Raw genomic sequence first — 12,119 nt, forward strand, 5'->3', positions numbered from 1 at the left:
TTTCTTCTAGGTCATTGATAAAAATATTATGTAACTTGGGGCCAACAACCAATTCCTTGCAGGACCCTACTGGAAACACAGACCCTTGATAGTGATTCCCCATTTACAATTACATTTTAAAACCTGTTAGTTAGCCATTTTTTAATCCATTTAATGTGTGCCATATTCAGTTTTGTATCATTCTTGTCTCTTAATCGAAATGTCATAAAAAAGATATCAAGTTCACTTGACAAGATCTATTTTTTCCAAACACCCATCTTGATTGGCACTAATTATATTACCCTACTTCATTTCTTTATTAACCAAATCCTATATATAGGAGGGGAATATTACATACATGAGGCTAAATTGTGCCCTCCCCCCATGAAAAGCCACAGGTGGGAATGTTTTGATTTTTTTGATTTTTTTTTAAGTATCATTCTTTTTTTTATATTTGGGGTTGGAAACTCTCCGTACACTTATTCCATTTACTCTATATAGTTTTTAACCTTTCAGTTGCATTAATTATATTTTATTTTGTTATTCTTTTTTCATCTTGTAAACTTATGTGCAACTAAATTCCATAAATTGTAGTGCGTTTCTATTGTTAGAACAATTTTAGTATGTTGCTGTTCTGTTTTTGTTAATCTCCCACATTGTATGTTAGTTTTTAGTATTGATTGTCTGTTGTGTCCCAGTTGCTTAAGGATTGCTAAAGTGAAAACTTAAGATGTCCACCTCAGACTTCCAGAGTTCCATGTTGCTGCATTTCCTGTTGTGTGGATAAATTTAGAAATTCAGTCTGGGATCTTTCATGAACATTACTTTTATTTGTAAAACCCTTTTAAAAAGGATAGTATGTGATGCTTCTCAGGGCAAGCAATGCAAGCTGTGTGTAGAAGTCTCCTAAATGAAGACATCAAGGCCCAAGAAAAGAAGCTAAAGTGTTTTCTAGCCACCCATGAAACCAGACAGCCTATGGAATTTATAAACATCTCAGAGTGCTCCTGAAGTTGTCATAGGTTCAAAAGAACTGTAGGTAGCTCCAAAATTACACTGTGATCCTGCAAAGATTTATGCACATGCTTAATATTACACACATGAGAAGTCCTATTGATTTTGACTGTAATTGACATTAAAGATACACATAAATGTTTGTAGACTCAAATTCTATACCAAGCCATTCTGGAAAATGTTTCAAAGAAGTTAGGAAAATTTCACAAATGCAAATATGCAACTTCTCAAATGTCTCAACTGCCTTATCCAGTTATTCACAAACTTAACTAAATAAATATCCCTTGGCACATGACCACACCTGAGAAATTATAGGCAGAATTATTGCATTTTAGTGAAGTGAGGGAAGGGATTAAAATCAGTATGATAATGTAAAGTAAATTAGAACCTCAGCTACAGAGTCATTGTCACAGCCCCATGCTATACAATATAAATAGGAAATGTGGAACTTGTAAATCATTTCTTGTTTGCGGTCTATAATCTGACAGATGTATAATGTCAGACCTATGAGATTGACCAGGATCATTCCATTGCATCACTCACTTTATCTGCAGCAATATTTTAATCTGATTTTTTTTTAAAGAATTTGGGCATGCTTTTTATGTCTAGCTCTAGAATGAATGCACTCTTAATAAAGAACTGTCAGTCTATTCTGTTCTATGGCTTTCATGATGTACTGAACTATGTTAAAAAAAGCATTCTTGTCATTTTTGATGGAATGTCATGATATATATGATCCATACACTGGGCTGTGTGATCGTTCCTTTAGTGGACAGATGGAATTTTTTATTACTTTGATTTGCTACAGATTGCTCTTCTTAAATTGTACAGTCTATATTTTTGGATTGGATGAGCAAATAATAGACTGAAAAAATTAAAGCTTTCAGTCTGGTTGACACAAGCAAAATGAGCACTGGGCATATCTTCAGAGGTACTGCAGGCATTTTTTATTACAAATTTTTATATAGGTAATATATCACAATTCCTTTCAAATATAATTACATAAAAATTGCTCTTTCCCGCTCTGCAGTATAAATTACACACATATATGTTTCAGAGCGGTAGCCATGTTAGTCTGTATCAGCAAAAACAATGAAGAATACTTGTGGCACCTTAGAGACTAACAAATTTACTTGGGCATAAGCTTTCGTGGGCTAAAACCCACTTCATCAGATGCATGGAGTGGAAAATACAGTAGGCAGGTATATACACACAGTACATGAAAAGATGGGAGTTGCCTTACCAAGTGGGGGTCAGTGTTAACGAGACAATTCAATTAAAATGGAAGTGGGCTATTCTCAACAGTAGAATACCAAGGGAGGAAAAATCACTTTTGTAGTGGTAATGAGCAGGACTGTCCCTAGCTATTCTGGGGCCCTATGCAGTCCCCTCGGGGAGAATGTGCGGGGGGGGGGAGGGGCCTAAGGCTCTGGGGGTGAGGGGGGGAGGGCTGGCTTGGGGGCAGGAGGGAACCACCCACCAGCACTGACCGGCGGCACATCTGGGGCCAGGTCACTGCACTTCCCGCCGCCAATGAGTGCAGGCCCAGCCCTGGTGCAGTCCTCAGGGGAGTGGTGGCAGGGCGGGGAAGGAGCAGGGTGAAGCTTTGGGGAAGGGATGGAGTGAGGGTGGAGCAGGGGTGGGAAGTGGTAGGGCTGGGGAGGAGCAGGGGCAGGGGCCATGGGGAAGAAGTGGGGCAAGGGCTGGAGCAGCATGCAGCTGCGCAGGGCACCAGGAAATTTCACCAAATTTCCTGGTGCCCTACGGAGCTGCATACTTTGCGTATGGGTAGGGACAGCCCTGGTAATGAGACTAATGTAATCAGGGTGGCCCATTTCAAACAGTTGACAAGAAGGTGTGAGTAACAGTAGGGGAAATTAGTTTTTGTACTGACCCATCCACTCCCAGTCTTTATTCAGGCCTAATTTGATGGTGTCCTGTTTGCAAATTAATTCCAGTTCTGCAGTTTCTCAATTGGGTTTGTTGCCAACTCTGTCTGCATATCTATTCAAGGGACAACCATCATAGGACCTAACCACATCAGCCGCACCATCAGGGGCTCATTCACCTGCACATCTACCAATGTGATATATGCCATCATGTGCCAGCAATGCCCCTCTGCCATGTACATTGGCCAAACCGGACAGTCTCTACACAAAAGAATAAATGGACACAAATCAGACGTCAAGGATTATAACACTCAAAAACCAGTCGGCGAACACTTCAACCTCCCTGGACACTCAATAACAGACTTAAAAGTGGCAATTCTTCAACAAAAAAAACTTCAAAAGCAGACTCCAACGTGAATCTGCACAACTGGAATTAATTTGCAGACTGGACACCATCAAATTAGCCTGAATAAAGGCTGGAAGTGGATGGGTCACTACAAAAACTAATTTCCCCATACTAATTTTTCCCTACTTTTACTCACACCTTCTTGTCAACTGTTTGAAATGGGCCACCCTGATTATATTAGCCTCATTACCACTACAAAAGTGATTTTTCCTCCCTTGGTATTCTACTGTTGAGACTAGCCCATTTCCACTTTCACTGAATTGTCTCATTAGCACTGACCCCCACTTGGTAAGGCAACTCCCTCTTTTCATATACTGTGCATATATACCTGCCTACTGTATTTTCCACTCCATGCATCTGATGAAGTGGGTTTTAGCCCACAAAAGCTTATACCCAAATAAATTTGTTAGTCTCTAAGGTGCCACAAGTACTCCTCGTTGTTTTTACATATATGTTTGTGTGTATACACACACAATCACTACAAAAGAAAGAATTTGCCTAGCAGTTTACAAAGAAGAGAGTAGTTTCCTACATTGCAGTGGATGATAATAATAACACATACCGGCATTAGGGCCCTAATTTAGCAAAGCACTTAATCACGTACTCAAGCACATGCTTATGCGCTTTATTGTACTGGTCATCAGTGAATGAAATTATTTACACAGATACCGATGTTTGAGACAGCAGAAAGAGAACTATGGCTACAGGAGGAACAGCTTCATTATTAACATCCAAAACAGTTACACATACAGAGATACATACAGATTTTCTGCTGATGTAAATCATTTTAGCCCCAGTGAGGTCGTTGGAGCTATGCTAATTTACACCAGGTGACAATCTAGCTCATAAATGAAAACATTTTAGAGATTTTAGGTGTCAAATAAACAATCAAAAATTTCACTGATCGAAGGCTAATATAATATATATTATTTTTTCAATATTTTCAAAGCAATGACTAAAAAACAAGTTATCTTTAACCACAGTATGTGTTTAAGCCAGGGGTCGGCAACCTCTGGCACGTGGCTTGCCAGGGTGCTTACCCTGGCGGGCCGGGCCAGTTTGTTTACCTGCCGCGTCGGCAGGTTCGGCCGATTGCGGCTCCCATTGGCCGCGGTTCACCGTCCCAAGCCAATGGGGGCGGTGGGAAGCGCCGTGGGCCAAGGGATGTGCTGGCCGCGGCTTCCCGCCACCCCCATTGGCCTGGGATGGTGAACCACGGCAAGTGGGAGCCTCTATCAGCCGAACCTGCCGACGTGGCAGGTAAACAAACTGGCCCGTCCCGGCAGGGTGCTTACTCTGGCAAGCTGCATGCCAGAGGTTGCCGAGCCCTGGTTTAAGCTTTGTGGAGAAGATTCTTCCACTTACTCGGCACATATTTTCATGTAAAATAGAACTAATTTTTGTAACTCCTCTGCCAAATTTCTTAACACATTCACTGAGGTAGATATATTATTCAGTTACTTTTCCGTATGATTTAATGCACTGACAACAGTCTCTAAAGAAAATTCAGATGGCAGAAAAGCAGTTTCACAAGACCATTATCTTTTGATTACAAAACTTCAAAGTGTTTCCCAAACCAGCTGATGAAGTAAATAATTGCTCATCCTGTATATTACTACTGCCACCCTGGATCTCTATAGGGGACTAAAGGGAAGCAGAATTTTTCTTGGTGTGAGGTTTATGAGCAGCAAAATATTTGTCTCGTGCTTAGGCAGGAATGAATCACTGGAGAAACTGTTTACCATTCATTTTTCTTTTATTGTTCCCAAGCATTTATTCCTTACATTTCTTCTTTTTTTCCACCGGTTTTTTTTAAGGGAAGCAAAATAAAATAAAAGTCCAAGCAAAAATATAAAATTCTAAGATCTAATAGACTGTGATAAAAACAGACTAACCTCTATTTAAAACTCTCCCTCAAACCGTATGGAGATATGTCATGGGGACTGAAACAAAAATTATGCCTTAACTGTAACAATACATAAATATAATAGTACTGTTGTATAAGCCCATTCCATTGTTTATTGCATAAGATGCTTTAAAAAGTGCACATTTATATGATAGTATGGCAGTGTCACATGCTGGGACTCTGTACAGAAATGCAGAATTATTTCTACTAAGTCACTCTCACTGTCAGACCCAGTGGTTCCTATTAGCTCCAACCCAGGAATATAAAAGGCTTAGCATTACTCTCTAAGGCAGAGAGACCTATGTGCAAAGACAGAGACATCAAGGAGGAAAATACCCTAGGAAAAGATAAGCTCAAAAAAATGCTTAGGTTGGAGTTTGTATTTTATTGTTCTGATATTAGGAATAAAGGAAATCCCCTGATAGGAGGTGAATTTGGGACACTAACCCAGGGCTAACATATTTAGGGATCTAAGGGCAGATGACGCCTGGGGTTACTTCAGGTTGAAGTTGCAGGAGTTGTCAGAGGCATGTATCCCGAGAAGGGGGAAACGGCTCATAGGTAGCAGTTTTAGACCGAGCTGGATGAGCAAGCGTCTTAGAGGGGTCATTAAGAAAAAACAGAAAGCGTACCAGGAGTGGAAAATGGGAGGGATCAGCAAGGAAACCTACCTTATTGAGGTCAGAGGGTGCAGGGAAGCTGTGAGAAAGGCAAAGCGACGAGTGGAGATGGACCTAGCGAAGGGGATTAAAACCAATAGCAAACGGTTTTTTAGCCATATAAATAGGAAGAAAACCAAGAAAGAAGAAGTGGGACCGCTTAAAACTTTAAACGGAGTGGAGATTAGGGATAATCTTGGAATGGCACAATATCTGAACGAATACTTTGCCTCGGTCTTTAATGAGGCTAATGAAGGGCTAAGGAATAGTGATAGAGGGACCGATGGGAATGAAGATATGGGGGTAGACATTACGGTATCTGAGGTAGAAGCCAAACTTGAACAGCTTAACGGAAGTAAATCGGGGGGCCCGGATAATCTTCATCCTAGAATATTAAGGGAATTGGTGTAGGATATTGCTAGCACGTTAGCGATAATCTTTAATAAATCCCTAAATTCGGGATTGTACCGACTGACTGGAGATTAGCTAATGTAGTTCCTATATTCAAGAAGGGGAAAAAGTGACCCGGGAACTATAGGCCTGTTAGTCTAACATCTGTAGTATGCAAAGTCATGGAAAAATCTTAAAAGAGAGAGTGGTTCCGAGCATGAGGCCGATGGCATCTGGGATAGATTTCAGCATGGATTTACGAAAGGTTGATCGTGCCAAACCAACCTGATCTCCTTCGTTGAGAAAGTAACAGATTTATTAGACAAGGGAAATGCGGTGGATCTAATATATCTGGATTTCAGTAAGGCGTTTGATACGGTACCGCATGAAGAATTACTGGTTAAATTGGAAAAGATGGGGATCGAAATGAAAATCCAGAGGTGGATAAGGAGCTGGTTAAAGGGAGACTGCAGAGGGTAGTATTGAAGGGGAACTGTCCGGTTGGAGGGGGGTTACTGGTGGAGTTCCTCAAGGCTCGGTTTTGGGTCCGATTTTATTCAATCTATTTATTGCTGACCTGGGAACCAAGAGTAGGAGTGGGCTGATAAAGTTTGCGGATGACACCAAGTTGGGGGGTATTGCCAATTCGGAAGAGGATCGGGATATTCTCCAGGGAGATTTAGATGACCTTGTAAACTGGAGTATTAGTAACAGGATGAAATTCAATAGTGAGAAGTGTAAGGTTATGCATTTAGGGATGTCTAACAAGAACTTTAGTTATAAGCTGGGACGCACCAGTTGGAAGTAACGGAGGAGGAGAAGGACCTAGGAGTCCTGGTTGATCGTAGGATGACTATGAGTAGGCAATGTGATGTGGCCGTTAAAAAAGCTAATGCGGTCTTGGGTTGCATTAGGCGAGGTATTTCTAGTAGGAATAAGGAGGTGCTAGTCCCGTTATATAAGGCGTTGGTGAGACCTCATTTGGAGTATTGTGTGCAGTTTTGGTCTCCCATGTTTAAGAAGGATGAATTCAAACTAGAACAGGTACAAAGAAGGGCCACTAGAATGATCCGAGGAATGGAAGGCCTTTCGTATGAAAGGAGACTTGAGGAGCTCGGTTTGTTTTCCTTAACCAAAAGAAGGATAAGAGGAGATATGATTACACTCTTTAAATATATCAGAGGGATAAATACCAGGGAAGGAGAGGAATTATTTCAGCTCAGTGCTAATGTGGACACGAGGACAAACGGATATAAACTGTCAGTCAGGAAATTCAGGCTTGAAATTAGACGAAGGTTTCTAACCATCAGGGGAGTGCAATACTGGAACAGCCTACAGAGGGAAACAGTGGGGGCGAAGGACCTCCATGACTTTAAGATTAAGCTAGATAAGTTTATGGAGGGGATGGTATGATAGGATAACGGGCTTAGTCAATAGGTCAATTAAGTGCCACACTGGTAAATAGTACAATGGGTAAATGGTATGATATAACCTTTTCCAGAGGGTTTGGCTGGAGAGTCTTGCCCGCATGCTCGGGGTTCAGCTGACCGCCATATTTGGGGTCGGGAAGGAATTTTCCTCCAGGGAAGATTGGCAATGGTCTTGGAGGTTTTTCGCCTTCCTCCGAAGCATGGGGCAGGGGTCGCTTGCTAAGGAGTGGGTGGATCGGCTTATGTGGCCTGCATCTTGCAGGAGGTCAGACTAGATGATCATAATGGTCCCTTCTGATCTTGAATTCTATGATTCTATGATTCTATGATTCTGTGTATATGTCTGTTCTGTGCTGAGAGCCGTGTGGTAATTCATTCCAGTCACAAATAGCCTTTAAAGGACTCCCCTTCTACACCAAGGCAATGGATGGGGCCAATGGCATCAACAAGTCACTGTAGGGAAACAGAGCTGGTGGGAAGTAACAAAAACATCCTTTTTATTTAAAAAAAGTGTGTGTGTGTATGTATGTGTGTTTATATGTGCTTGCATAACATAAACGATCAATTTAATTTTTGCAGAAAGGTGCTGAATTAACAATCTTGGAGACCAAAGACTTTTGTCTTTTTCTCCACAGAACTGGTCCAGGACAGGCAGCTATATTCTAAGCTCCCTAATACTGCTCTACCAACATATTACAAACCTGGACTTAGGGTACGACTTCTAGTGTAAAAGGATAGTTCAATTTCTATAACCTTAGTCCCTCTGCTGTGACTGCCAACAAGGGCTCCCGTTGCAGTATATCCTCTTGTCCACTGAGAACCGGACTGAGACCACCAGATTCACATCATGTAAACTGGTGGTTCTCAACCTGTGGGCTGTGGGCCGCTGGCAGCCCAATCAGCACACAGCTGTGGCCCATGTGACATCTTCAGGGCCATACAGGTAGTACATATATTGAGTGGATGCAGCTCACGTAACACACAGAGATCTGCATATGTGGCCCATAATGATAAATAGGTTGAGAACCACTGATTAGACTATCCAAAAGCTAACCAATAGTGAAAGCTTTCAGTCATTGTGGGTTGTGTGACATAGAGGTTCAGAAATGTCAGCAATGTCCCTATGCCATGTACATTGGCCAAACTGGACAGTCTCTATGTAAAAGAATAAATGGACACAAATCAGATGTCAAGAATTATAACATTCAAAAACCAGTCGGAGAACACTTCAATCTCCCTGATCCCTCGATTATAGACCTAAAAGTCAATATTACAACAAAAAAACTTTAAAAAGTCCAACGAGAGACTGCTGAATTGGAACTAATTTGCAAAATGGACACCATTAAATTAGGCTTGAATAAAGGCTGGGAGTAGATGGGTCATTACACAAAGTAAAACTATTTCCCCATGTTTATTCCCCCCATACTGTTCCTCACACCTTCTTGTCAGCTGCTGCAAATGGATTACCACTACAAAAAGTTTTTTTCTCTCCTGCTGGTAATAGCTCACCTTAACTGATCAGTCTCATTAGAGTGTGTATGGTAACACCCATTGTTTCATGTTCTCTGTGTGTGTGTATATATATATATACACACACACACACAGAGCATGAAACAATGGGTGTTACCATACACCCATTGTTTCATATATATATATATATCATAAGATATATATATCTTCCTACTGGTATTTTCCACTGCATGCATCCGATGAAGTGGGCTGTAGCCCACGAAAGCTTATGCTCAAATACATTTGTTAGTCTTTAAGGTGCCACAAGTACTCCTGTTCTTTTTGTAGGTTCAGAACAGTGTTTTAAAATAGACATTGTCTTTTAGTGAATTTGTTCACTCTGTTTCACACACACATGAACATTTGTTTTAGAAACAGGATGGAAAGATCACAAGAAATGAGCTTCGTCGCGTTTTGGACTGCATCTTATTTCGAATAAGAGACAAGGACTTCCAAGACCTAATTAAGATAATTGATCCAGAACACACTGGGTACCTCAGCTACCATACATTTTTAGACTTGTTTGAAGAAAAGGAATCTCTAGTAAGTGTTTATCAATACTTTTCTAAGGATTTTCTTTTTTATAATGTTTATAGCAAGGTGTCAGGATAATTCTTAATAAAACCCTAATCTCTGAAAAATCTTCATCTAAGTTAGTGAATGCATATGCTTTTCAGCAGTATAAAACTTCTACATAATTCACACTCTTGGATTCTTTTGCCTCTGAAGTGTGGGTTGAGAACCAATTTCACAGTTACCTCAAGTTTCTGGAAACTCCCCCTGGAATGTAATCGCAAGTTCATGTACATGTGTGTAGCAGATGTGGGATGGAAGTATCTCTTTCCAGCTTTCAATCATCAAAACTGTTTTGCAGATATTTTGCAGAAGAGCTCTTTCTATCTATTTATACTAGATAATAATACATAGATTCTGAGATTTACAATAGCCATTGATTGTGTGTTTTTATGAGTATGACTTTGAAATGTTTGGAGTTTTTTAGTAATCTTTTAATATCTTCCTTTAGAACCACTACCATACATATAGTGAGGTTATATCCTGTATCTTTTGACCAGAATATCTAGTCAGTATGTCAGTTTCTTTTTTTGCTTACTGAATTATACTCAGAAGTAGTCTAATCTATAGTTTTCATAACTGCTTTATTATATTAGAGCTGTTCATAATATTTTTATTAGCTCAATTTTAGGTTCACATTAGTGTGCCATCTGAATAAATCTTTATTTAGTTTTTGTCTTAAGCTGATGTAGTTAGTGTCCTTGGAAAGAATCAAAGAACCTGGCAGTGTCAAGAGATGCACTAGATGCGCAAAAAGAGGTTCCTACTGAATAGTCTTGAATGGTGTGTATTGCTTTGAGAAAAGCTTTGATGTAGAACTGAAATAGACGGCATCCTGTTCTGATGGCTCCAACAATAGATACATTTGATTCATCCGTTCATGTCCCTTCTACCTATTATTGAATTGAATAATGGTTGTGCTGAGAGTCTTGGACACATTTTTATAATTATAAAACTGACATGTCGGAGGGAAAAAGTATAAATACTGTCAAAGTGCAAATACTAATGGGTTATGCAAATGAATTTGGATGCTCAAATTAACTTATTTGGCTTCATTTTAGAGTTGAAATTCTACTGCCTACTCAGTGTTCTAAATAAAGTAAATTTTAGCATAAAGAAGGGCAGGCTAGAGAAACACAGAGCAACAGGGATCATGGCCACCCTGGGGTAAGATACCAGCTGATAACCAGAGATTACTATGCTAGCTAGGATTTCACACTTGAAGTGTGATTCTGCTCTGAAGAGTGGGCCAGATTCTGACCTCTGTTGTGCCATCTATTGGTGCAAAGCAGCTGCAAAGCCAGCCTAGCCAAATACAAAGGCTCCACTCACTCATTCCCTGGGTGATGTAAAGCTGGCATAGCTGGCTCTGTAACACTCTGTCCCGCCCACTCTGTGACACAGGGGAATTCTTTGGGACACACCCAGAGGGAGGGGAGTTTTTCTAGAATGCTGTGGTGCTCTATCATTCTCTGGCTGAGGGAATGGCCCCATGGGGACTGTTGCAGCCAGATGAAAGTCAAAGCAGCTCTGAGGCAGATGCTAGTAGAGCTGGGAACCAAGCTGGGCCTCAACTAGCCAAACCAGCTCCTCGCTGGCCCCAGGACCGGGGTATCTGAAAATGACATAAAGGCACCTTTGTCTCTCCTTGGATTTTGCACTGAACAGAGCTCAGCTGGATCTGGTATTGACCCCAGTTACTCTGGAAAAATAAGGTTCCATGTGTCTGTTGCATCTCAGTAGTTCTTGTATTAAATGTACTCGGTTTACAAGCTTTTATTCTAACTGCCAGTGCCACAAACTGAACCTGATCTATATTCTGGGAACCAGATTCTGCACTCACATTCACCTGTGCCACCCCACTGTCTTCAAATTTTTCCCTCAGAGACAGCTATCCAACTTGCAGCTCATCTGTCAGTCTTAGTGACTTTAGCTTTGGAGAGTAACAAGTAATAATATGTTGTTTTGTTATTAAAGTCAGTAGCTGTGACTTTTCATTCACAAAAGGAGCAGATCAGTGTAGGAAAGTGCCATTTTTGCATAGTCACTTTTCAGATTAGAGACACACTTTCAAACAGAACCTTGAGAATATATGTATTGGCTTTCATTGTACACTATGGAGGAAACAGTGCTTTAAAAAGTTTTAATACAAATAACATTTTTTTTAAATTAGATGGGTCATAAATGGCTTAATGGAACAAAGGAAGTTAAGAAGCCACCTTCTCTTGTTCTAGCTTGGGATACTGTAAGTAATAATGAGGTTTATCTTCAGTAAGTGTTGATTTTCTGTAATTAAGGGGTTTATTTAATTTTTACTATATGATTACTGACATATGGCAATATAACTTCACAGACATTTTTTAT

General features: G+C 40.4%; 1 protein-coding gene across 11 annotated transcripts in view; it reads left to right on the forward strand.

Annotated features, from left to right (window-relative positions):
- Window positions 1-12,119, forward strand: part of EFCAB6 (EF-hand calcium binding domain 6) — a 171,592-nt gene that overhangs the window by 75,057 nt on the left and 84,416 nt on the right. For 10 of the 11 annotated variants that reach the window (XM_039512058.1, XM_039512059.1, XM_039512061.1 and 7 more), the window contains 2 exons: window positions 9,555-9,725; window positions 11,929-12,000. In XM_039512058.1, the coding sequence (XP_039367992.1) occupies window positions 9,555-9,725; window positions 11,929-12,000 (243 nt within the window). The remainder of the gene's footprint in view (window positions 1-9,554; window positions 9,726-11,928; window positions 12,001-12,119) is intronic. The other variant, XM_039512060.1, reaches the window with a different exon arrangement.

Source organism: Mauremys reevesii, linkage group 1 (assembly GCF_016161935.1).
Source record: "Mauremys reevesii isolate NIE-2019 linkage group 1, ASM1616193v1, whole genome shotgun sequence".
NCBI classification, from domain to species: domain Eukaryota; kingdom Metazoa; phylum Chordata; order Testudines; family Geoemydidae; genus Mauremys; species Mauremys reevesii.